At 39.6% G+C, this 24168-nt stretch overlaps 1 protein-coding gene across 2 annotated transcripts in view; it reads left to right on the top strand.

Moving 5' to 3' along the window:
- LOC111529479 (protein CASC4) overlaps window positions 1–24168 on the top strand; it is a 128720-nt gene that overhangs the window by 20472 nt on the left and 84080 nt on the right. For both annotated transcript variants that reach the window (XM_023196349.1, XM_023196348.1), the window contains exons 2-3: window positions 17577–17631; window positions 22855–22957. In XM_023196349.1, the coding sequence (XP_023052117.1) occupies window positions 17577–17631; window positions 22855–22957 (158 nt within the window). The remainder of the gene's footprint in view (window positions 1–17576; window positions 17632–22854; window positions 22958–24168) is intronic.

The raw sequence follows: 24168 nt of genomic DNA, 5'->3' as shown, positions 1-24168 counted from the left end.
AAAGAAAAGAATTTTAAACCCAGAATTTCATATCCAGCCAAACTAAGTTTCATAAGTGAAGAAGAAATAAAATCCTTTACAGATAAGCAAATGCTTAGAGATTTTTGTCACCACCAGGCCTGCCTTACAAGAGACCCTGAAGGAAGCCCTAAACATGGAAAGGAACAACCGGTACCAGCCATTGCAAAAACATGCCAAAATGTAAAGGCTGTTTTGCTTTCTTGTTATTCATGTGTCACTAGAGTGACGCTTTGAATTTCCTTAAAGAATTTTTCCTTTGCATTCACAACTTGGCTGTTTGGCATAAAAGGCCTAGCTTTTGGCCTGTCTCTGCTCTTGACGTGCCCTCTTCACTAAGCTTAATTATTTTTAGCTTTTGATTTAAAGTGAGAGACATACAACTCTTTTACGTGAACTCTTAGAGGTCATTGTAGTATCGTTTTTGTCTCAGGAAATAGGGAAGCCTGAGGAGAGGGAGAGAGATGGGAGAATGACTGTTCCATGGTAACTCCCATTATCCTTTCCCCAACCCTTGGCAACCTCTATTCTACTTTCTGTTTCTATAAATTTGTATATTCTATATACACACACACCATTTATTGATTAAACTCACTGTCCTCTATGAGTGCAGTTCATGATGCCCCCAATTATAATAATATTGAAGGTCACAGATCACAGATCAGCATGGCAGATGTAATAATGAAAATTTTGAAATATTTTGAGAATTATCAAAATGTGACATAGGGACATGGAGTGAGCACATGTCATTGGAAAAATTGTGCCAATAGATGCTCGCTGCAGGGTTTTAAGAAACGCATAAAGCAAGGTACAATAAGACAAGGTATGCCTGTATCCAAGTTATATTGCTTATCATCCGGGACTTGTCTCATAAGCTGAAAACTAACATAATACTAATTCTCTCTTTTTTTTTTTGAGACGGAGTCTGGCCCTGTTGCCTAGGCTGGAGTGCAGTGGTATGATCTCTGCTCACTGCAAGCTCCACCTCCCAGGTTCACGCCATTCTCCTGCCTCAGCCTCCCGAGTAGCTGGAACTACAGGTGCCCGCCACCACGCCCGACTAATTTTTTGTATTTTTAGTAGAAACACGTCTTCACTGTGTTAGCCAGGATGGTCTCGATCTCCTGACCTCGTGATCCGCCCCCCTCAGCCTCTCAAAGTGGTGGGATTACAGGCGTGAGCCACCACGCCTGGCCCACATGATACTAATTCTCAATGGGCAGAATGAAATAAAACCATTTACTGATACAGTGCTTTTATGATTTTTTGAAGTTTATTATATGCATAAGTCATTTATTTTGGAAAGTTGAATACCATGTGGTGTGTGATAGGGATAGAAAAATAGTAAGATTCCCTTTCTTTGAAGAAGTGAGGGAGGCACTCATAGAAAAATAATCCTTAATGCATGATTAAATGCTATAGTAAAGCTACTTACAAAGGGTTTTGAGAATACAGAGGAATAACTGATTAATTTCCTCAGGAAGTCAAGAATGAAATAATTCACTGAAAAGGTTATCTTTAGTAATTTAACAAAATGAGAAAGGGTTAAGGACAGGAGGAACATAAATGAAGCCGGGAAACCTGGAAAGTATGTTGTACCTTCACAGAAGGTCAAGCAATAGAATAGGAGAGTGTAATGTAAGGTACATGGTATTGAGAAGTAGGGGAAATTATGTCTGAGTTAAAGCTATTTGGAGCGAGAATGATGATGATGATTGTTATTACTATTTTATTGTGGTAAAACATCTGTAACAAAATTTACTGTTTTTACCATTTTAAGTGTATAATTTGGTGGCATTAAATACATTCACAATGTTGTGTAACCATGATTGCTACCATCTATTTCTAGAACTTTTTCACTATCCCAAACCAAACAAAACCTCTACCCATTAAGCAGTAATTCCCATTGCCCTTCCCTCCAGCCTGTGGTAACCTCTTTTTTTTTTTTTTTTTTGAGATGGAGTCTCGCTCTGTCGCCCAAGCTGGAGTGCAGTGGCCGGATCTCAGCTCACTGCAAGCTCCGCCTCCCGGGTTCACGCTATTCTCCTGCCTCAGCCTCCGGAGTAGCTGGGACTACAGGCGCCTGCCACCTCGCCCAGCTAGTTTTTTTGTATTTTTTAGTAGAGACGGGGTTTCACCGAGTTAGCCAGGATGGTCTCGATCTCCTGACCTCGTGATCCACCCGTCTCGGCCTCCCAAAGTGCTGGGATTACAGGCTTGAGCCACCACGCCCGGCCCAGCCTGTGGTAACCTCTATGCTACTTTCTGTGTCTATGAATTTGTCTATTCTAGATACCTCATATACGTGGATTATACAATATTTGTCCTTTTGTATCCGGCTTATTTCACCTAGCATAATGTTTTCAAGATTCGTTTATGTTGTAGCATGTATCAGAACTTCATTCCTCTTTATGGCTGAATAATATTTTATTGTATATGTACACCATGTTTTGTTTTTCATTCATCTGTTGATGAACACTTGAGTTGTTCCCCTGTCTCGGTTATTGTAAGTAATGCCTCTATAACAGTGGTGTACAAGTATCTGTTTGAGTCCCTGGTTTCACTTCTTTTATGTCTAGCAGTAGAAATGCTGGGCCATATTCTATATTTAACTTTTTTTTTTAGAGACAAGGTCTCTCTGTGTCACCTAGGCTGGGTACAGTGGCATGACTGTGGCTCACTGCAGCTTTGACCCACCTCAAGCGATTCTCCCACCTCAGCCTCCTGAATAGCTAGGACTACAGGTGCGTGCACCAAAAGCACAGGCAACAAAACTAAAAAATTGACAAATGGGATTACATCAAATTGAAAAGCTGTACAGCAAAAGAAAACTATCAACAGAGTCAAAAGGTACCTACAGAGTAGGAGAAGATATTTGGAAATCGTGTATCTGATAAGGGGTTAATATCCAAAATATATAAGGAACTTATACAACATAATAGCAATGAACAACCTGTTTTAAAAATGGGCAAAGGACTGGAATGGACATTTCTTGAAAGAAGACATACAAGTGGCCAACAGGTACAGTCATATGGAAAAATGTTCAACATTATTAATCATCAGGGAAATGCAAATCAAAACTACAGTGAGATACTATCTCACACCTGCTAGAATGATTATTGTCAGAAAGGTAAAAAGATAACTAATGTTGGTGAGGATGTGGAGCAAGGGGAACCCTTGTACATTGTTGGTGGGAATGTAGATAGCCACTGTGGAAAACAGTATGTAGGTTCCTCAGAAGTTTAAAATAGAACTATTTTATAATCTGACAATCCCACTTCTGGGCATATATTTAAAGGAAGGCTACCAGGGACTAGGGGAAGGGGAAAATGGGATATTGGTCAAGGGGTACAAAGTTTCAGTTATGCAAGATGAGTAAGTTCTAGACATCAATGTATATAAGCATATCAAATCATCAAATTGTATACCTTAAATATATACAATCTTTGTCAAATATCCCTCAATGAAAAAGTAATTGAGAATAAAGTAAATAAAATCTAAAAATTCTATGAGATTCCCAATTTATTGTTTTAGCTAAAAAGGATAAAGGCTAAAGACTTTTTTTTTTTCTTTTGTGTTGTTTTTAAGCCAAATTTAGCAGTGGGACTTTGTAGAAATAGTAAAGAAGAGATTCTACTCCTTTACGTAGTAATGGCTAATGTTTATTAAGCCCTTACCATGTGCCAGCCAGTGTTGTTAACACTTTATCTCTGACATAAACTTTTTGACAATGCTATGAGTCAGATAATATTCTCATTTTATAGATGAAAGAACTGAAACAGAGAAGGTAAACAGTATGTCCAAGGAAATAGAGCTAACAAGTAGTGAATTCAGAACTCAGACTCAGGCAATCTAACTTTAGAGGCCCTGTCCCCTCCCCCGCTTTTGTTTTTTTTGATACAGAGTCTTGCTCTGTTGCCGAGGCTGGAGTGCAGTGGCATGATCTTGACTCACTGCAACCTCCGCCTCCTGGGTTCAAGTGATTCTCATGCCTCAGCCTCCTCAGTAGCTGGAACTACAGGCAGATAGCACCATGCCTGGCTGATTTTTGTATTTTTTGTAGAGACTGGGTTTTGCGATGTTGGCCAGGCTGGTTTCAAACTCCTGACCTCAAGCGATCTGCTTCCCGTGGCCTCCCAAAGTACTGGGATTATGGACGTGAGCTACTGCACCCAGCCAGAGCCCCTTCTTTTAAGCACTGTGTTACTGGGTTTCTACATAGTCACAGTCTTTTTTTTTTTTTTTTTTTTTTTTTTTTGAGACGGAGTCTTGCTCTGCCGCCCAGGCTGGAGCGCAGTGGCCGGATCTCAGCTCACTGCAAGCTCCGCCTCCCGGGTTCACGCCATTCTCCTGCCTCAGCCTCCCGAGTAGCTGGGACTACAGGCGCCCGCCACGTCGCCCGGCTAGTTTTTTGTATTTTTAGTAGAGACGGGGTTTCACCGTGTTCGCCAGGATGGTCTCGATCTCCTGACCTCGTGATCCGCCCGTCTCGGCCTCCCAAAGTGCTGGGATTACAGGCTTGAGCCACCGCGCCCGGCCATAGTCACAGTCTTAATTTACTTTGTGCAGCATTAATTACATGATGCAAGTTTAAGAAATACCTAGAGAAGAGCAACTAAAATCACCAAGGGATGAAAGGGTAGTCACAAGAGAACCGATTAAAAAAAGACCTAGAAAGGCTGGGAGGCCAAGGCGGGAGTTTCTCTGAGACTAGGAGTTCGAGACCAGCTTGGGCAACATAGTGAGTCTGTCTCTCTCTCTCTCTCTCGCAACATAGTCTCTCTCTATCTCTGTGTGTGTGTGTGTGTGTGTATATATATATTCAGATAGCCAGGTATGGTGATGCATGCCTATAATCCCAGCTACTTGAGAGATTGGGGTAGGATCCCAGGAGTTAGGATCAAACTCCTTTGATCCCAGGAATTTGAGGCTGCGGTGAGCTATGATTGTGCCACTGTACTCCAGCCCGGATGACAGTACAAGACCCTGTCTCAATCAATCAATCAATCAGTCAATTAAAAAATACATATGGCCAGGCGTGGTGGCTCACACCTATAATCCTAGCCCTTTGGGAGGCCAAGGCGGGTGGATCTTGAGGTCAGGAATTCGAGACCAGCCTGACCAACATGGCGAAAGCCCATATCTACTAAAAATAGAAAAATTAGCTGGGCGTAGTGGCATATGCCTGTAATCCCAGTTACTCGGGAGGCTGAGGCAGGAAAATCGCTTGAACCCGGGAGGCGGAGGTTGCAGTGAGCCGAGATTGTGCCACTGCACTCCAGCCTGGGCAACAGAGCAAGACTTCGTTTCAAACAACAAAACGAACAAACAAAAAAACCAAACATACATACATACCTGGAAAAGTTCTGAAAAGAACATATGACTAAAGAATATGGATATAAACTTTCCATACCAATTCCTGCAAGGTAGTTTTATACTTACACATATTCTACTTATAAATGATGCATTCTTACAGATTATGCTACTGCCTTGATGCCACATGTGGTATTTCTTACGTTAACTGAAAAAGAGAAAACTATTTCAGAGCTTAATGGGGAAAGTTTCTTAACAGGTTTTACTTCCTTAAATGGTTCCCCTCCCTAAGAGGAAAAACATTTTTCCCCAAAAAATGTCGTTATGGTGCCTGGAATGCCTCCAATTAGAGAGGCATTCACCGAGGCATTCCAGGCACTGTAACTTTAATATGAATTAATGGCATAGTGTCTATATTTTTCAAATGAAATTCAGGACATGATATCTGAAAAATACTGCTTTTTTATTTATTATTATTGTGGTAAGTGTGTATGTGATAAAAAATACATACCTTCAAAGGAGTGGGGAGAGACAGTCCTTCGAAGGGCCTGGGATGAGAACTAGAAATATTTGCCAACATTAATGAACTATCAAAAGTCTTGATTATTAATTCATTCTAACATAAACCTAACATAGGATTTCTTTTTTTATGTGAGTGTGACAGAGTCTCTCCCTGTTGCCCAGGCTGGAGTGCAATGGCGCGATCTTGGCTCACTGCAAGCCTCCCAAGTAGCTGGGATTACAGGTGCCCACCACCACGCCTGGCTAATTTTTGTATTTTTAGTATAGACAGGGTTTCACCATGTTGGCCAGACTGGTCTCGAATTCCTGACCTCAGGTGATCCACCTGCCTCGGTCTCCCAAAGTGCTGGGATTACAGGTGTGAGCCACCATGCCAAGTCATTAACATAGGATTTCAAATCCTTGAAATTTAAAGTTTGTGAACTTCAAATTTGCATGTTCTTGGGAGAATGTAACAAGAAAGAGATTAAAACTGCTGAATAAACTATAATTGTTCTCCAACTTTATCTGGACCTCTAATCTATTACCTCTTCCTTTCTAGCAGCCTATGTATTCTTTACTTTTCTCCCTATCCAGCTAAGATTTTGTTTCAATTTAGTTTCTTGCCGTTACCCTCTCTTTTACATGCCAATTTCAAGCACAGCTGCAGAAAATCATATAATCAGGTTTGCAGGAATTTATGATCAGCAAACTCAACTGGGTTTTCAGTAACACCTTATGTATTATATTTCTCCAGGCAACACACCCTTTTCAACAACTTTCAGATCTCTGCCCTCCTTAGGCCCATTTTTTTCTCCTTTCTCAAGCTTAGTAGGCTTAGTAGGCTTGTCTCCTGCTTGACCAAGAATTGGACTGATAAAACTTTAACTACCAAATCTGTAGGAATACTTACATCTGTACCCATCTGTCTTTCCTCTTTGTTAAAATAAAATGTTTCATCCATTCTCCAGGGCCAGTCTCTCTACCTGTTCTCTTGATCCAATGTCTTCCATCTTTTCAAAGACTTTGTAGAATTAGGAATCCAGCCCTCCTCTTATATTCACCCTCTCAGTCTATACTTGCTCCTCAGCATTTAAAAAATAGTTGTCTGGCCTGCCACGGTGGCTCATGCCTATAATCCCAGCACTTTCGGAGGCCAAAGCAGGCAGATCACTTGAGGTCAGGAGTTCAAGACCAGCCTGGCCAACCTGGTGAAACCCCATCTCTACTAAAAAATACAAAAATGGCCGGGTGTGGTGGCTCACGCCTGTAATCCCAGCACTTTGGGATGCCAAGGTGGGCGGATCACGAGGTCAGGATATTGAGACAATCTTGGCCAACATGGTGAAACCCTGTCTCTACTAAAATACAAAAAATTAGCTGGGCGTGGTGGCATGCTCCTGTAATCCTAGCTACTCGGGAGGCTGAGACAGGAGAATCGCTTGAACCCAGGAGGCGGAGGTTGCGGTGAGCTGAGATCGCACCATTGCACTCCAGCCTAGGTGACAGAGCAAGACTCCGTCTCAAAAAACAACAACAACAAAAATACAAAAATTAACCTGGTGTGGTGGTAGGCACCTGTAATCTCAGCTACTTGGGAGGCTGAGGCAGGAGAATTGCTTGAACCCAGGAGGTGGAGGCTGCAGTAAGCCAAGATTGTGCCACTCACTGCACTCCAGCCTGGGCTACAGAGTGAAACTTCATATCAAAAATAAAAAATATTTGTCTTACTTCCCCTTTCCAGGAAAATTTCTTGAAAAGACATTTTATCTCTACATTTTCTGCTTTCTTCTGCATTTATTCCTCCTACTCCTGATAATTTCAGCATCTTTTCCCCAGCATTCTATGTTCTTGGCTTCTTATCTCTCAGTTTATTTCTTAGTCTCCTTTGCTGACTTTACCAAAATATTCATTATTAAATGTTATAGTTGATAGTTTTCTGTCTGAAATCTTCTCATTCCACTCTCTTACTAAATAATCATATTCACTCATAAAACTTGTTACACTTTATGTGCTAATGACTCCAAATCTGTATCCTTTTTCCAGACTTCTCTCTTGTTTCTTGCATATTGCTGTATCTTTAGGCCTTACAGTGTCTTTCACTTAGCAGGTGTTCAATAAATGTTTCTTTGTGACTGGCTGACTGACTAAATGAGTAAACTTTATAATAATTATTTGTGATTCTTCTTAACAGACCAAGATCAAATACTTTGTATCTCCAGGTCAAGCATATAGTGCGTACTCAGTAAGTGCTTTATAAATGACTGATTGAATAAATAATGAATAAGCACCACAATAAAATAAAATTTCTTAATAAGGTGAATGAAAAAAGACTTTGTGCTACTCATTATAGCCAGTCAAGACCAAAGACCTTGTTTATTCTCTTTGAAAGTGTAACTGGGGGCCGGGCACCGTGGCTTACGCCTTTAATCCCAGCACTTTGGGAGGCCAAGGTGGGTGGATCACAAGGTCAGGAGATTGAGACCATCCTGGCTAACACGGTGAAACCCCATCTCTACTAAAAATACAAAAAAGTAGCCAGGTGTGGTGGCGGGCGTGGTGTAGTCCCAGCTACTCGGGAGGCTCAGGCAGGAGAATGGTGTGAACTCGGGAGGTGGAGGTTGCAGTGAGCTGAGATCGTGCCACTGCACTCCAACCTGGGTGACAGAGTGAGATTCTATCTCAAAAAAAAAAAAAAAACCGGAAAAAGAAAATGTCACTGGGTAGGCCAGGTGCGGTGGCTCACATCTGTAATCCCAGCACTTTGGGAGGCCAAGACAAGTGGATCCCCTGAGGTCAAGAGTTTGAGACCATCCTGGCCAACATGGTGAAACCCCATCTCTACTAAAAATACAAAAATAAGCCGGGCATGGTAGTGTGTGCCTGTAATCCCAGCTACTCAGGAGGCTGAGGTGGGAGAATTGCTTGAACCTGGGAGGTGGAGGTTGCAGTGAGCCAAGATCACACCATTGCACTCCACTCTGGGCAACAAGAGCGAAACTCCATCTCAAAAGAAAAAAGAAAATATAACTGATAACTGGATATTAATTATACTAAAACTTGGTTTAAGAGGACAGTAATTCATTAGGTAAAAGTTGCAGGTGTGTTTGGAATGTTGACTGCATACTCTGTGTGAACTATGAGTAGTGAGAATAAAAAATGTTAATCACCTACCAGATCTAGTATATACACAGTAGTCACAGACACAGACTCTGGACTGGGTCTGTTTGAGAAAGTATTCAAAACCTGCTGTAGGTATATGACTGAGGGCACAGTTTCCCCATTTGTGAAATGGGGAAACAGAACTGTGCCTACTTCATAGGGAGGTTGTGAGGATTAAATGAGATAATGCTTGTAAAACACTTAGCCTAGGACCTGGCACAAAAATAATCATTTAATACTCACTTGTTATTATTAATGCTATTCCATTTTGATCCAGCTGGTATAGGTGTTAACCATACTATAGATGAATAATTGCTAAACCTGGCTGCTTATCAGAATCACTTGAGATTTTTAAAATAAAGATTCCTGGGCCTTCCCCAGACTACTGAATCAGACTGGAAGTAATATATGTATTTTTTAAAGCTCCCCATGTGATTCTGAGCATCAGCCAGGTTTGGCAGTTATGTTACAGAAGATAGACTTGTCTCTAGAAATCATCTGAGTATGAGATATAATCAAGAAAAATATTTCTAGTGTGGAGAAAAAGGAGTCAAGAATGACATCTGTAGAAGCCAATTGTATATAACCTTTGGAATAAATGGTCATAGTTGTGCTGATTGCCAGAGAACAGACTGTAATGAAAGGAAAGCAGGCATAACTGAGCCATTTTCAAGGTCTCCAAATGGAAAGAGAAGCAGAGCAACTGAGCTGTTAAGAGCTGCCAAAATTAATTTAGAGAAGCCACGTAGGATGGGGAAACATGAAAAGAACTTCAGAAGAGAGCTGGTAGAAAAATAAAAATGATGTTTTTGATATTGCAGGAAGAAAGATTAAGGGAAAGTAAATGAAGTAGCTGGGGATGAACAAGAAGTACTATAGGGAAGTATCAGGAAAAAAGAACTTTTGTTGAGGAAAACAAATAAAGAACATAAAACTCAGGAGAGAGAAGAGGTCTCAGGAAGGACAGTAAACACATTTTAAGAGATTAACAGGGAAAAGGCCAAACAGAGCAAGGATAATTGGCCTATTATAGATGGACTCAAAATCCCAAAGAAACAAGTACTGCAAAAAGAGAGGGATAAGGTAAAGCCTAAAGGCAATGACAGTGATAACAAGGGAAAATAAATGAAGGCGCTCAAAAGAAACCTTGGAGAATAATTAAAATTGTACAAATATGGATAATGTATAACTTAAGGTAGGAGAGTGTGTAGTACAAAGAGTATGGGACATAAAAGCCTAGGGGATCATTGAGCAAACATTTATTCAGTGTTTATTGTATCAGGAAGTTTATGTGCTGTTACCTGTCTGAAATATATTTAGGAAAAAAGTGAAAGTATTCTTGAAGCATTATCAGTTCAACAGAGAATATATGTGGCAAAATGAAGATAATCTCTTTTTCTAGTCATGTAATAGTAAGAACTCAAATTAATTTCTCAATAGCGGGGACGTTTTGGCAGTCATTTAGAAGATAAACAAATTCCTAATGACCACAAGGAAATTAAAACTGTGAGGAGAGAGCTGGCTGTGGTGGCCTGAGCCTGTTGTCACAGCTACTGAGTTCAAGTCCAGCCTGGGCAACACAGTGAGACTCCATCTCTAAAAAAGCAAAAAAACAGTGAACTATAAGAAGGAATAGTTAGAAGTTAAGCTTTCTTTTGAAGGTGAGGGGATGGTGGTGGAGATATTAAATGAAGGCTCTCAGAGGAAGGGTTAAAGCCAAAGGAGTTAAAGAGCTAGCCGGGTGTGGTGGCTCACGCCTGTAATCCCAGCACTTTGGGAGGCCAAGGCAGGCAAATCACAAGGTCAGGAGTTCGAGACCAGCCTGGCCAACATGGTGAAACCACATCTCTACTAAAAATACAAAAAATTGGCTGGGCAATGTGGCGGGCACCTGTAATCCCAGCTACCTGGGAGGCTGAGGCAGAATCGCTGGAACCCAGGAGGTGGAGGTTGCAGTGAGTCGAGATTGTACTACTGCACTCCAGGCTAGGCGACAGAGTGAGACTCTTTCTCCAAAAAAAAAACTGAGCTAAAAGACCAGACTGGGCAACATGGCAAAACCCTAAATTTTGGTCTCTACCAAAAATACAAAAAATTAGCCAGGAGTGGTCATGTGTGCCTGTGATCCCAGCTACTCAGGAGGCTAAGGTGGGAGGATCACATGAGCTTGGGAGGCAGAGGTTACAATGAACTGAGACTGTGCTACTACACTCTACCCTGGGTGACAGAGTGACCCAGATTGAATGTATATATTCAACCATAAATTGAATTTCCCCACCTCCATTAACATTTTTTTTTAATGTATAAGAATATGAAAGACAGTTCAGGGAAGCTGAAGACACTCACAGCCTAATATTTAAGAAGAGCATACCTCTAGCAATTTCAGAAGCAGATTTAAAGTGGAGTACAGAGAACCTGGCAGAGTATTATAAAAATTTATTTAAAAAAATGAGAACCCCATCTGTACAAAAGACAAAAAAAATTATCTGGGCGTGGAAGCACATGCCTGTGGTCCCAGCTACTTGGGAGGCTTAGGTGGGAGGATCTTTTGGGCCTGAGGGATCAAGGTTGCAGTGAGCTGTCATCATGCCACTGCACTGTAGCCTGGGCAATAGGGCAAGACCCTGTCTCAAAAAAAGTATTTTTTTAAATAAAAAAACAAATTGTCAAAAATGAATACAAAGGATGATGATGTTCTTTGGAAGGGCAACAAATACAAAAAGAGATTGGGTTCTGCAAATGAAGGAAGTGGGAAAGAAAGTAAAACACAGGCTAACTGGAAGTTATTAAGGAACAGTTCTGAGTGAGCAAACTGATCAAATATTGTAGTTGTTGGTGTCAGGTTTTTTTTGCTGTGCCTGTAGCTTTCCCTCAATTATCTCATTCCCATGACCTGGATTACCATTTGAATGTGAATGGCTCTCTAGTCGTCACCGAGCTCCAGATGTCCAACTGCCTACTGAAGATCTCTTCCTGGATATGTCACAGATACCTCGAAATCAGTAGGTCCAAATCTGAAAAAATCATTTCCCCACTTCTGTCCCTGACCCCAAGTCTGTTCCTCTTCCTCTGTTTCCCTATTACAAAAAATTGTATTCTTACTCATCTATTCACCCCAATTAGAAATCTAAGCATCATACTTGATGTTTCTTCTTTTACCCCTGTATCTAATCAATCCACAAGACTATTTTTTCTTCCCCTTTAATATCTCACATGTATTTGCCTCTCTTTTCTGATTCTATTAGTTTAGACCAGAAATTGAAAAGACTTTTTCTGTGAAAGTCCAGATAGTAAGTACTTTAGGCTTTGCAGGCCATATACTCTTGGCCACAACCACTGTAACTCAAAAGCAACCATATACGATATGTAAACAAATTAGTGTGGCTGTTTTCTCATAAAACTTTATTTGTAGACACTGAAGTTTAAATTTCATATAATTCATGTATCATAAAATCTTCTTTTGATTTTCCCCCCAGCTATTTAAAACAAACAAACAAAAAAATGTCACAATCATCCTTAGCTTCCTTCCCTACAAAAACAGGCTTACAGGCCATAGTTTGCCCACCCCTGGCTTAGACCAACATTCTCACCTATAATATGGCAGTAGTCCTTGGTCTCCCTCCTTCTCATCTTGCCCACTGTGGTCTATTCTTCATGTTGCAGCCAGATTGACTTTTTAAAATTGCAAACTGGGGCTGGGTGTGTGTGGCTCACGCCCGTAATCCCAGCACTTTGGGGGGCTGAGGCGGGTGGATCGCCTGAGGTCAGGAATTTGAGACCAGCCTAAGCAATATGGTAAAACCCTGTCTCTACTAAAAATACAAAAATTAGCTGCGAGTGGTGGTGTGCGCCTATAGTCCAAGCTACTTGGGAGGCTGAGGCAGGAGAACCACTTGAACCCGGGAGGTGGAGGTTGCAGTGAGCTAAGATTGGGCCACTGCGCTCCAGCCTGGGTGACAGACCGACACTCTGTCTCAAAAAAAAAAAAAAAAAAGGCCAGACGCGGTGGCTCACGCCTGTAATCCCAGCACTTTGGGGGCCGAGGCAGGCAGATCACGAGGTCAGAAGATCGAGACCATCCTGGCTAACACGGTGAAACCCCGTCTCTACTAAAAATGCAAAAATAAAATTAGCCAGGCGTGCTGGCGTTCACCTGTAGTCTCAGCTACTTGGGAGGCTGAGGCAGGAGAATGGCGTGAACCTGGGAGGCAGAGCTTGCAGTGAGCCGAGATCATGCCACTGCACTCCAGTCTGGGCACTCCAGTCTCCAGTCTGCACTCAGACAGAGCGAGACTCCATCTCAAAAAAAAAAAAAAAAAATTGGAAATTGCATTTTACTACCTTGCTTTAAAAGAACTTTAAAGATTGACCATAACTTACAGGGTGAATCCATATTTCTTGGAAGACCCTTCATGATTGTGAATCTTGCTTACCTTTCTAGCCATATTTCTTACCAGTTCTCCCTAATTCTCTGTTCCAGCTACTGGGAATTGTTTATAGTTCCTAGAATGTTAAATGTTTTTCATATCTAAGTTTTGACACATGCCTTGAATGCCTTTCCTCCTTATCTTCTCCCTACTTATACCTGGTTCCTGCAGGACTCATTTCAATCATCATCATCATCTCCAGAAGCCTTCTCTCACTCCATGAAGGCTGTATTAAATGCTTCTATTAAGTTCTCCCGTCATGTTTGTAGAACCGAATGATAGCATTTATTTTACTGTATTATGATTGCCTATTTACTTGACTCCCTTCCTAAATAATAAGCTCCTTGAGTGCATAGTGTTTGTCCATTGTTTTATCCTTAGTTTCCATTTTTATTTTTTTGAGATGGGGTCTTGCTCCATTGCCCAGACTGAAGTGCAGTGGCTTGATTATGGCTCATTGCACCCCTGACTTCTGGGCTCAAGTGATCCTCCCACCTCAGCCTCCCAAGTAGCTGGGACTATAGGAATATGCCAACATGCTTGGCTAATCTATTTATTTATTTATTTTTAGTAAAGATGAGATCTCACTGTATTTCCAGGCTGGTCTTGAATTCCTGAGTTTAAATGATCCTTCTGCCTCAGCCTCCAAAATGCTGGGATTATAGGCATGAACCACCACGCCTGGCCTCCCAGTTTCCTGTATGATACCCCATAGTAATGTGTGAGTAGGGTTTTTTGGTTTATTTTTTTGTTTGTTTTTATTTTTGAGACAGGGTCTTGCTCTGTCACCTAGGGTAGGAGTGCAGTGGTGCAGTCACAGCTCACTGCAGCCTCAACCTTTAGGGCTCAATCACTCCTCCCACCTCAGCCTCTCAAGTATCTGGGACTATAGCTATGCACCACCATGCCCGGCTAAGTTTTTGTATTTTTTGTAGAGAGGGGATTTTGCCACGTTGCCCAGAGTAGTCTCAAACTCCTGGGCTCAAGCGATCCTCCTGCCTTAGCCTCCCAAAGTGCTGGGATTACAAGCGTGAGCTGCTGCCCCTCGCCATTTTTTTTTCACATTTTAAAAATTGACGTGTAATTCATCTACCATAAAATTTATCCTGTTCAAGTGTACAATTTAGTGGGTTTTAGTATATCTAAAATGTTGAGCAACTATCACCATGGTCTAATTCCAGAACGTTTTCATCATCCCCAAAAGAAACCTTATGCTCAATAAAGTGTCACTCCTTATTCCTTCCTGCCCCCAGCCCCTGGCTGCCACTGATGCACTTTCTTTCTCTATGGTTTTACCTATTCTGTACATTTCATATAAATGGAATCAGATAATATTTGAACTTTTGTGACTGTCTTTTTTCATTTAGCATATGTAATGTTTTCCAAGCTCATCCATATTGTATCATGTACTAGTACTTTATTGCTTTTTTATTACTGAATATCAACATTTTATTTATTTATTTATTTATTTATTTATTTGTTTGTTTGTTTATTGAGATAGGGTCTTGCTTTGTCTCCCAGGCTGGAGTACACTGGTGCAATCCTAGCTCACTGCAGCCTCAACCTCCTGTGCTCAAGTGAGCCTCCTACCTCAGTCACCTAAGTAGCTAGGACTACAGGCATGTTCCACCATGCCTGGCTAATTTCATTTTTTATTTTCTTTAGTTTTTGTAGGTCTTACTATGTTGGCCAGGCTGATCTTGAACTGGCCTCAAGTGATCCTCTTTCTTTGGCCTGTCAAACTACTGGGATTCTAGTCATAAACCACTGTGTCCGGCCTAGCTCTATATTATAAACTTAATTCTTCAAAGCACCCAGGACTCTGGGGGAAAAAAAGAGGGACCCCCTAGACTCCTTCTCTTGCTTCACCTAGAACATTTCTATTTTCATCTGTTTATGGATAAACTTTCATTTTAAATTTGAAAGTCACGGGCTCTCAAATTGAAGAATACACTCTACCTGGGACGGAAAGATACTCCATGGTCTTTTTACTCCTTCTTTCCAACTCTTCTTTTCATATGCTCCAGTCATACAGTATGTTAATGGAGTCTTCAGGTATACCTCATGCTTTCTTGCCACTGTATCTTTTCTTATGTCATCTCCTCTATCTGAAATACCCCTTTCCCATCTGTTTAAATTTTTACCAACTTTCAATGCCTGATTCAGATATAATCCATTCCATGAAGTTTTCCCTGATCTCTGGATTCTTGTAGTAATTAGTAATTATACTGCTTTAGATGGTGCCTTGTCTAATTCCTTGAGACTGCTCTCATGTTTTCTTAGTTGTTTTGTACTTTCCCATCCAGTGGCTTGACATGGGATGGTGGGGGAATGGGGTTTGGGGGTGACTGTAACAGATTGCATGGGCCAGGCATGGTGGCTCACTCCTATAATCCCATGCACTTTGGGAGACCAAGGCAAGAGGATTGCTTGAGCCCAGTAGTTCAAGACCAGCCTGGGCAACATAGCAAGACCTCGTCTCTACTAAAAATAAAAAAATTAACCTGGCATGGTGGCAAATGCCTGTAGTCTCAGCTACTCAGGTGGCTGAGGTGGGAGGATCGCTTGAGCCTGGCAGATAGAGACTTTGGTGAGCTGTTTTGCCACTACACCACCGCACTCCAGCCAGGGCTACAGAGTGAGACCATGTCTCAAAAAAAAAAAGAAAAGAAAAAAAAAAAAAAAAGGATAGCATGAGGGAAATCTTTAGGATAATGAAAGTGTTCTGTATCTTGATTGTGATGGTGGTTATACAATCTACACATATTTTAAAATGACATAGAACTATACGTTCATATTGTACCAATGTCAGTTTCCTCGTTTTGATGTTGCACTGTAGTTATATAAGATGTACCCATTGTGAGAAATTATGTGAATTGTGTGGTTATTTGGGACCTCTCTGTGCTATCTTTGCAATTGCCTGTGAATCTGTAATTGATTTTAAAATAAAAAGTTTAGGTTGGCCATGGTGGTTCATGCATGTAATCCCAGCACTTTGGGAGGCCAGCAGGAGAATCACTTGAGCCCAAGAGTTCAAGATCAGCTTGGGCAATATAGCAAGACCCCGTCTCTGCAAAAAAAAAAAAGATATTTTTAAAAATTAGCTGGGTGTTATGATACATACCTGTAGTCTCAGCTCCTTGAGAGCCTGAGATAGGAGGATAGACTTGGGCCCTGGAGGTCAAGACTGCAGTGAGCAGTGATTGCATCATTGTACTCCAGCCTGGTTGACAAAGCAAGACTCTGGGAAAAAAAAGTTTAAAAATACATTCTTCAGGCCGGGCGTGGTGACTCATGCTTGTAATCCCAGCACTTTGAGAGGCAAAGGCCAGCAGACCACTTGAAGTCAGGAGTTCGAGACCAGCCTGGCCAACATGGTAAAACCCCATCTGTACTAAAAATACAAAAATTAGCTGAATGTGGTGGTGCACACCTGCAGTGCCAGCTGCTTGGGTGGCTAAGGCAGGAGAATCTCTTGAACCTGGGAGACGGAGGTTGCAGTGAGCTGAGATCGTACCACCACACCACAGCCTGGGTGACAGAATGAGACTCAGTATAGAAAAAAATCGTTTTTCCATGGTACTACTGGTTAATGTGAATCTGCCTCTGCCTTCCAAAGTAAAGTTACCTTGGGGTAGGCAAGAGAATCTATTTGTAGTGATATTTTAGTTACATTTTACAATTAGAACAAACTTGTCTAAAGCAATAACTGAGACAGAGTGTTGGTTCCCTGTCTATGAGGTCCTGGCTTATCCAAAGTCTTATTTTAATTTTTCAGATGACTGGTAAGCCTTTGAGTCATGCTTTGGTATACTTTTAAGTTCTTAGTATTCTTATGTACTGGCGCCTAGAAGACAGTGACCATAGCTCTGAGTATTAGAAAAAAATCATTGTGTGATATTCAGTTCAAACTTTAAAAACTTAAAGGTGTTGCATTATCAATTGAAATGAATTTTCTTGATTTTCTTGTGCAAATGTAAAGTAAGCATTACAAGATCAGAATTTACTGCTGATTTTTTTTGGAAGGAGGTGCAGTATAAATAAATAACCAGAGTATTTCATTTGCATTTATGATCAAGCTCAAAGTGAATATGAACAAAAAAATGAGCAAAACTACGTATTTTTTAGTAAAATGAAAACTTAATTTTTTTTCAGGTTAAACTGCAGAACAACATATCATATCAGATGGCAGACATACATCATTTAAAGGGTAAGAAACTTAATTACAGATTAAAGATAAACACAGGTCACTAAATGCCTAAAATTGTGAAGAATTAAGAAATAGTAAATTAGCCTAATGAAATACAGTTTTCTGAACAAACTCCTCTGATGGTAAAACATTTATCCTTTTGCCTTAAGATATAATAAATTATTTAACAATGCTTTATATATGATAAATCCAAGTTAAAATTTGAGATCTGTATCTTAACCTTGTGCTATAGACAGGGTTATGCAATGAAATGTTTTTAAGAGAATACTCAAAAAAAATTGAGCTGTAGCTTCAGAAGCCTTCAAATTTCTAGGGAAAAGGTGAGAAGTGTTCCCTCTGTACTGTGTCCAATCTGCTAAATTAATTCATTCAGGTCTAGGGATGCTTTGGATAGAGCCTCCAGGCTTAATGTTTTAGATACCCTGGGAACAGAAAGAAATCTGGAAGATAGATAAATATATAATAAATAAATAATAAATATAAAAATACACACACATATTTTTACTTGGATGAAGTGATAAAGAGGTACTACAGCTTTTACGGGGGAAAAAAAAAAGCCCTATAATCTGCTTATGTTACTTCACGCCATCACTGTTGGCCTTTGAAGTTTGGGAGTTGAGGAACAATCCTCATCTCCCTCACACCCTTTGGTTATAATACTGTATTTTAAAACTTTGCATGCATTGTCTCTAGGTTTATGTGTGTGGGTAGCATATACTCTCTTGCTTCATACATATCCTTTATTCTATTATCCTTTTGAGCCTCTTTAGATATACTTAGAAAATCTATTTTTATTGTCCTCTCAAAGTAGCCAACCTTAGCTGGCTTTGTAATGTAGTAAAATTTTTCTCCTTACCTAGCACAATCAATAGGCAGTGTTTTTGTGTGTTGTAACCCTAAAATAAGTTGTTGATTTCCTATTATCCGTGATTTAGAACAGCTTTGACTTTCTGTTAGAAATGCTTTCTGGGTGGTCACACTGGTTTTTGTTGCATCTGTGTCCATGTTTTCCTCTTTTTGACTCACCAAAATGTGTTAGGATGACACAGAAGATGCCACAGTGTCAGTGCTGCTTCCAACTTGCAATTTTTACAAATGCTTCCACTTGTCATCAAAGTATACTTCTTACTAAATGTTAAGAAATACTATTAGGGCTTATTAAAGCAGTAACTTAATGCTTATTAACTGCTTGTTAAATAGATCAGTTGAATAAGAAGTCCTGTGGCTTCTGTTAGTATATGTCAACAAAAATGACAACCTATGTTACTGAGTAAAAATCTTTATTGTACCATATGTGTTGGAGTAGATCTTGAGGTATTTTGAAATTGTGTATGATACTCTTCAGCAGAGAAAAAGATCTTGATTTGTATGTATAACTTTTGGTTTTGAAGCTTGGACTCTTAAAATTGAATTTAAATAACATGACTTTTGCAACTTGGAATGGTTTCTACTGAAATAAACTTCTTGAAAACTTGCCTATAAAAGTTTCTTTTTAAATTCTTTGAAATTAATATCTGCTATAGTAGAAGTAATAGACACTAAGACACTTGAGATGGTTTACATTTTCTTGGAAATAAATGAAAGTTGGTTTTTCTAATCCTTGAGATAATAAATTGACATTCTACTATCAGATTTATTTTGATTAGCTTACCTTGTTTTTATGCCTGTTACTGAAAGAAAGTTTGAAGTCAAAGTTTTCTAGAAGTAATATATATATGTATATGTATATTTTTTTAAGCTGGCCCCAGGCAACCCATTTCTTACCTATCCCTGATCTTTTGAAGTTAAACTAAGGGAGTACAGCCATGTCTTTCTATAACATAACTGGTGTTGCTTTCAAAGATAGAGCGTCCTGTACAATCAAACTGACTTGTGTTAACTTACTCTAAGAGTTCTGCTATGGTGACCTGAAGCCACGCTAGACAGAATATCTCTGGGTTCATATAAAGAAAACACATGCCAATCAGTCAAAAGTAAAATTGTTTTTGTTTTTTTTTTAACCTTTATTTTAAATTCGGGGGTACATGTGCAGGATGTGCAGGTTTGTTACATAGGTAAACGTGTGTCACGGGGCTTCATTATACAGATTATTTCATCTCCCAGGTATTAAGCCTAGTATCCATCAGTTATTTTTCCTGATCCTCTTTCTCCTTTGTTTTGCTTTCTGGTCTGCTTACTTTTCCCCTTGCAAATCTCTGTTTTGACCCACTGGAAATCACCAGTTACCTCCCTGCTGTATGATCTTTCTCTGTATTCAAACAGGAAAAATCATATTTTACATGGGCTAAAACTCGTATTAATGTTTTGTTTTTCTTTGTCAATTGTATTTTAAGTCTTTTATCTTCAATTACAAAGGAAAATTTTATTTCCTGATAGATGAATTTCAAATACCGCCAGTGGGAAGCTTTGTGAAGGGGCAGAGAAGCCATCCGAAATCTTAAAATTATACTAAGCCTCAGGTTCATTCTGAAGCTATTTCAGGTATTTTACAGCATGGCCTGAATCAGAAGGGACTGTATCTTTTTGTTCCCTTTCTCCTGAGGAGAATGAGTCCTAAAGATCACCAGTTGAAGTCTCTTTCTGGTAGTTGTTTAGTTTTGTTTGTTTGTTTTTTAGTTATAGTTTTTAAATTTAGCTTTCCGTTCTAGAAACTATCCAGCCTGAGCACAGGTTTACTGAACTGGCTGGTTCAATCCCTTAGCCACAGGCTTTTTGCTGCTCTTTCCTACTGTGATCTCATTGTCTCTATAGAATCGCATTCATAGCTGGGGCCCAGGGTTTCTGGTACTTCTGGCCTGCTGTATCTTAGGAGATGGAAACAGGGATCAGGCAACAAGCTGAAAGGGTTTTTTTTTTTTGGCTACCTGGCCACCACAGAAATATCACTTTTATTTGAGATGGGGGGTAAATCAACCTCGTTTACATATGGTGAATTAATGTTATAAAAAGAGAAATTTGGCCAGGCGCGGTAGCTCACGCTTGTAATCCCAGCACTTTGGGAGGCCGAGGCAGGCAGATCATGAGGTCAGTAGTTCGAGACCAGCCTGGCCAACACAGCGAAACCCTGTCTCTACTAAAAATACAAAAATTAGCTGGGCGTGGTGGCGGGTGCCTGTAATCCCAGTACTCAGAAGGCTGAGGCAGGAGAATTGCCTGAACCTGGGAGGCGGAGGTTGTAGTGAGCTAAAATTGCACCACTGCACTCCATTCTGGGCAACAGAGCTAGACTCTGTCTTAAAAGAAAAAAAAAAGAGAAATTTAAAATGTGGCTTGAATATGTAAATACAATGATTAACTGCAAATATTTTAAGTGAATCATTGATTTTTTCATACTTGATTATTATACAGTAGTTATGATGCATATTGTTAAACATTATGTGTCTCAGCAGATGTTTATGTGACTTAAATTTTTATTCTTCATTATTGCCACAGTTATAATTCCACAATAAAATTTAGAAAGTATAGAAAAAAGTGTATGTTCAAAATTTTACCATTAAACACATTCACTGATAGTACTTTGATATATTTTTATTCTAGTGTATATTCTATTTGATATATATTTTATTCTAGTCTTTTTGTTGCATGAATGCAGTTATAAGTATATGTTTACATCTGCTGTTTAAAAACATCTGCTTTTTATTTTTATTTTAAAAACATCTGCTTTTTATTTTTATTTTTTATAGTTTTTTTTTTTTTTTTTTTGAGATCGTCTTCCTTTATCGCCCAAGCTGGAATGCAGTGGCATGATCTTGGTTCACTGCAACCTCTGCCTCTGGGTTCAAGTGATTCTCCTGCCTCAGCTTCCTAAGTAGCTGAGATTACAGGCATGTGCTACCACACCTGGCTAATTTTTGTATTTTTAGTAGAGACGGGGTTTCCACTTGTTGGCGAGGCTGGTCTCGAACCCCTGGCCTCATGTGATCCACCCTTTTTACTCAGGAAAGTGGCTGTATATATATCGCCCAAGTGTTTTTGGAGTGCTTTTAGAGTAATAAGACTAATTCTATAATCCTTCTGTAAGAAATAGATGTTATAGTGTTGGTACATTATAGCTAGATGTTATATTTTAATCTTAATAAACTGTTGCTTATACAGTATAGGCCCCTGTTTTCATTTCTAAAAATTATCTTAATACTACTTTTGTTTAACTGCTAAGGCTGTTAGCTGTTTTTAAAATCACCTATCTATGTAATTAACATTTACTCTTTTCCGCCTGCATTTCTTTTGTCTGTAGACTTTAGCTTATGAGGGAATGAAATCTAGAACATGTGTGGCTGGTGATTGTGGATTAAACATTTACAAACAAGTGTTTGGCCAGGTTATAATTTACTATCTAGTTTGGAATTTCATGTTATTCATTTCCACTAAAACATTTCAGTCTCAGTCCAGAAATTATGAGCTTTGAAAATGGAATTTTGGGATATGTAGAGCTACCGTCCATAGCCGAACTAGAAATGTATCTAAAATGATTGGCACCTAAGTTGGTAGTCGAATGTGATTTAAAATGAGAAAGAAAATTTAAAATTTGTACCCATAGTGAACGTATCTAAAACGTATGATTTTTTTTCCTACTGTAATAAAGCAGATAGGTTTGAAGAGATAGGTAGTTTTTGTATTGTCTCCACAGCTTAGCATGTGTCTACACAAAGTGTAACAATGTGTAATTTAAAGAATATTTTGGGTTGATGTGAAATCCACTGAAGCTGTATTGTTTTAAAAATATATGTTATTGGTCACGCGTGGTGGCTTATGCCTGTAATCCCAGCACTTTGGGAGGCTGAGGTGGCCGGATTGCTTGAGCCCACAAGTTCAGGACCAGTCTGGGCAACATAGCTAACCCATCTCTACTAAAAATACAAAAATCAGCCAGATGTTGTGTTGCACACCTGTAGTCTCAGCTGCCTGGGAGGCTGAGGTGAGAGGATCACTTGAGCTCAGGAGGTGGAGGTTGCAGTGAGCCAAGTTGTGCACCACTGCACTCTAACCTGAGCGACAGAGCAAGACCCTATCTTAAATAAATAAATAAATGAATAAATTTTATTGACCATGAATGTGTTACAAAAGGCTGTTAAATGTGGTATTAGTTATATAATTTAATATCCTGGGAGTATTACTAAAAAAACTGAGAATTATGTATAATTTAAAAAACATCCCATAGCTTCTGAATAGGAAGCATTACAATGAGTGAACTTGATTCCTTTGGTTCTTACCTTGGGTGGATAGAGCAACTTGCCGAGCTTCGTCAGGAGTTTCTTCGACAAGAAGACCAGCTTCAGGACTACAGGAAGAACAATACTTACCTTGTGAAGAGGTTAGAATATGAAAGGTAAGATGTTACATACAACATATGTTTATGAATCTAAAATATTTGTCCAACTTTTGAACTCAGTTCATTTCTTCCTCTCGGACTTTTGTTTTCCTTTTTTTCTCTTCTTTCATTTTGTTAAGTCTTTTAAATTCCTTTTCTTTTATCTTTCTTTAGCTTTTTGAAATCCAGACTCTTATTTTGATAAATTAAACAGCATGAAGTATCTCTTAGAGGGCATGCTGAGTTTATGTATGTTGTAAAATTCATTGTGAGACAGAAAATCTTACAAGCTCTGAGTTTTATCAGATGTGGCAAAGATGGAAAGGAGATTTGTGATTCTTTTTGATGAGCATCCACAAGATGAAACCAGCACTGGGAGATGTTCCCAGAAGAGCTGAGGGCCTGAGTGCTAGCTGCTCTTCTTGTTCTGCATGTCAGCCCTCTTGCTGATACCTCTAGACTTGGTGATGAGGTTGGGGAACCTCTTACAGGCCTTTCTAGCAATCATTCCTTAAAACTTTTATTATATTTGTAATCAATTTTATGGTAAAAGATATTTTTTAGATCTGTACACCAAAAGTTAGAAAGATTTGCCATATTTTAAAGCATTTTTTGTCCATTTCTGACTTCTTACTCTTGTAGGTTATCAGTTATCATTATACATTTACTTAAATATATATATTTTAACATAACAGTATTCAGTATTTTTCTGCATGTCTATAGGATTAAAGATTTAACATATGTAGAGGTAATATATTATGCTAGCATATTAATGTACCAAAACTTCTTTAGTCTTTTCCAATTGTGGGACCACAGTAGGAGTTTTCCTTTTCTCACTTTAAGACTATCACAGGCTAGATTATGGTGGTTCACACCTGTAATCCTAACACTTTGGGAGACTGAGACTGGAGAATCATCTGAGCCCAGGAGTTAAAGACCAGCCTAGGCAACATAATGAGACCTCTGTCTCTACAAAAAATTTTTAAAAATTAGCTGGGTGTAGTGGCGTATGCCTGTAGTCCTAGCTGCTTGGGAGGCTGAGGTGGGAGGATCGCTTGAGTCCAGGAGATTGAGGCTGCAGTGAGCCATGATGATGCCACTGTACTCTAGCCTGGGCAACAGGGTGAGAACTTGTCTCTTCAAAAAAAAAAAAAAAAAAAAAAAACTATCACAGCTATAAAATTTTCTGTGCAAAAAAGATTTCCCAAAACTAGCTGGGTATGCTGGCA

Source organism: Piliocolobus tephrosceles, unplaced genomic scaffold, assembly GCF_002776525.5.
Source record: "Piliocolobus tephrosceles isolate RC106 unplaced genomic scaffold, ASM277652v3 unscaffolded_108, whole genome shotgun sequence".
Lineage (NCBI taxonomy): Eukaryota > Metazoa > Chordata > Mammalia > Primates > Cercopithecidae > Piliocolobus > Piliocolobus tephrosceles.
The sequence above is the reverse complement of the archived record's forward strand: the minus strand, read 5'-3'. Positions and strand labels throughout refer to the sequence as shown.